The 1,875-nt window shown below is 54.4% G+C and overlaps 1 protein-coding gene across 1 annotated transcript in view; it reads left to right on the top strand.

Annotated features, from left to right (window-relative positions):
- Positions 1-118, top strand: part of TMC8 (transmembrane channel like 8) — a 9,378-nt gene extending 9,260 nt beyond the window's left edge. Inside the window, exon 13 of the mRNA XM_021713605.1 lies at positions 11-118. Coding sequence (XP_021569280.1) covers positions 11-118 — 108 coding nt within the window. The remainder of the gene's footprint in view (positions 1-10) is intronic.
- The last annotated feature ends 1,757 nt before the right edge of the window (positions 119-1,875 follow it).

Raw genomic sequence — 1,875 nt, 5'->3', positions numbered from 1 at the left:
CCCGCGGCAGGGACCCTCCCTCGTGGGTCTCACCGGGCTGCGCTCCTCGTGCCCTGAACCGCCAGACGCTCCGGCCCCCGCCGGCAGATTCCGCTTCCCCCGCAGCATGGAGGCGTAGCCCCGAGCCTGCGCCGCCATCGCCTCCCCAGAGCCTGACCTGCAGGCCCTCACGCCCCCTCCAGTCCCTTACATGTCCTTGGGCCCTGATGACCACCATCATTCTCAGTGGATCCGGGCCTCTGGCAGGGGTCCCTAGCGGGTACACTCCCACAGGGGCAGCAGGAAGAACGCATGGGAGTTTCTACCCGTGTTTTTATTTCATCCTTCAAAGACATCTGTTTTTGTTGAATGTTTTATTATAACATAATATATTAGGATAGTAACCCGTGAGTGCAATTCATAAATATATATCTATTGCGAATGCTCAGAAACTGTTTACTGGAGCACCTTAACCTATGGGCACCATCAGAACGCAAACACCTTCACTGACGATTTACTGTGGGTTTGTTTATTTGTTTGTTTGCTTTTGGTCAGGGTCTCACTCTGTCGCCCAGGATGGAGCGCAGTGGCACGATCACAGCTCACTGTTGCGCTGACCACCTGGGCTCAAGGGTTCTTCTGCCTCAGCCTCCCAAATAGCTGGGACTACAGGCATGTGCCACCATGCCCGGCTTATTTTTAGATTTTTGTAGAGACGCGGTCTCACTATGTTGTCCAGACTGGTCTCAAAATCCTGGGCTCCAGCAATCCTCCCACTTTGGCCTCCCAAAGTGCTGGGATTATAGGTGTACACCACTGTGTCCAGCCTTGCTCTGACTACATGCCACCCCACTTAATTCCCTCCTGTTATTCTTCTTTCTTGTGAGGAGGTTAAGGCCACTGTCATCCAAGGACAGAGCTGGGATTTGAACCCAGGCGCTCGGGCTCCAGATCCAAATGTCACCAGCATGGGACTTAGAGACTGATCCTGGCACTACCCGCAGGAGGTTGCTGAAGTCTGAGTGGAAGTTGAGTCAGCCTCTTCCTAGCAGGATTTCCTCCCCTTCCCATGTTCTAACCCAGCAAGCTTACACCAACAATGCTGCCACTGAAAACCACAACAGAGTCTGTGGCCACACCTCCTGCAGAGCCCTGCTCCTGTCAACCTGCTTTATGTCCCCCTGGCCGAGCCAGCCTTGAGGAGCTCTGCAGTGACAGGGCCTTAGTGGCATGCATGAACCTGCATTGTAAGAGACACACAGAGTGGGCAGAAGGTGGCCCAGGGACACCTTCTGACACAGCTTTGGGACACAAAGACAGGGCTGGGATGCTGCCCAGGACTATGTCTGGAAATCTCAAGCCTGTTCAAGCCTACTGTCCAGCCCTTACCCTCCCATCCATGCTACATCTTGGAAAACACCTGAGAAACTGTCAGAGCTGGCCCCACCCCAGCGACTCTGATGTGATTGGTCTGGGTGTGGACTTTTTAAAGCTCCTAGGGCGCTGGAGCTTGAGAGCTGTCAGGAGGGAAGATCAGAAATCCCAGAAGGCACTTGAAAAACCTCTGGCTCCACCCGGGACCAACTCCAGATTGCTGTCTCAGACTCCACATCTGGGCTGCTCTGGCCTGACACCCTCAGGGCTGGGGGCTTCTTCCTGTAGCCATTAAAGACATGGCCAGCCGGGCTCGGTGGCTCAGCCTGTAATCCCGCGCCTTATAGAGACCTCATCTCTATAATAAATTTAAAAAAAATTAACCGGGCATGGTAGCACGCACCTGTAGTTCTGGCTACTTGGAAGGCTGAGGTGGAAGGATCTGCGGAGCCCAGCGGGTAGACACTGGGGGTGGCTGTGAACATGGCCTTGCACTCCAGCCTGGGTGATAGAGTGAGACTC

Source organism: Carlito syrichta, unplaced genomic scaffold (assembly GCF_000164805.1).
Source record: "Carlito syrichta isolate Samal-C Ts95f unplaced genomic scaffold, Tarsius_syrichta-2.0.1 Scaffold304629, whole genome shotgun sequence".
In the NCBI taxonomy this organism is placed as follows: domain Eukaryota; kingdom Metazoa; phylum Chordata; class Mammalia; order Primates; family Tarsiidae; genus Carlito; species Carlito syrichta.
The sequence above is the reverse complement of the archived record's forward strand: the minus strand, read 5'-3'. Positions and strand labels throughout refer to the sequence as shown.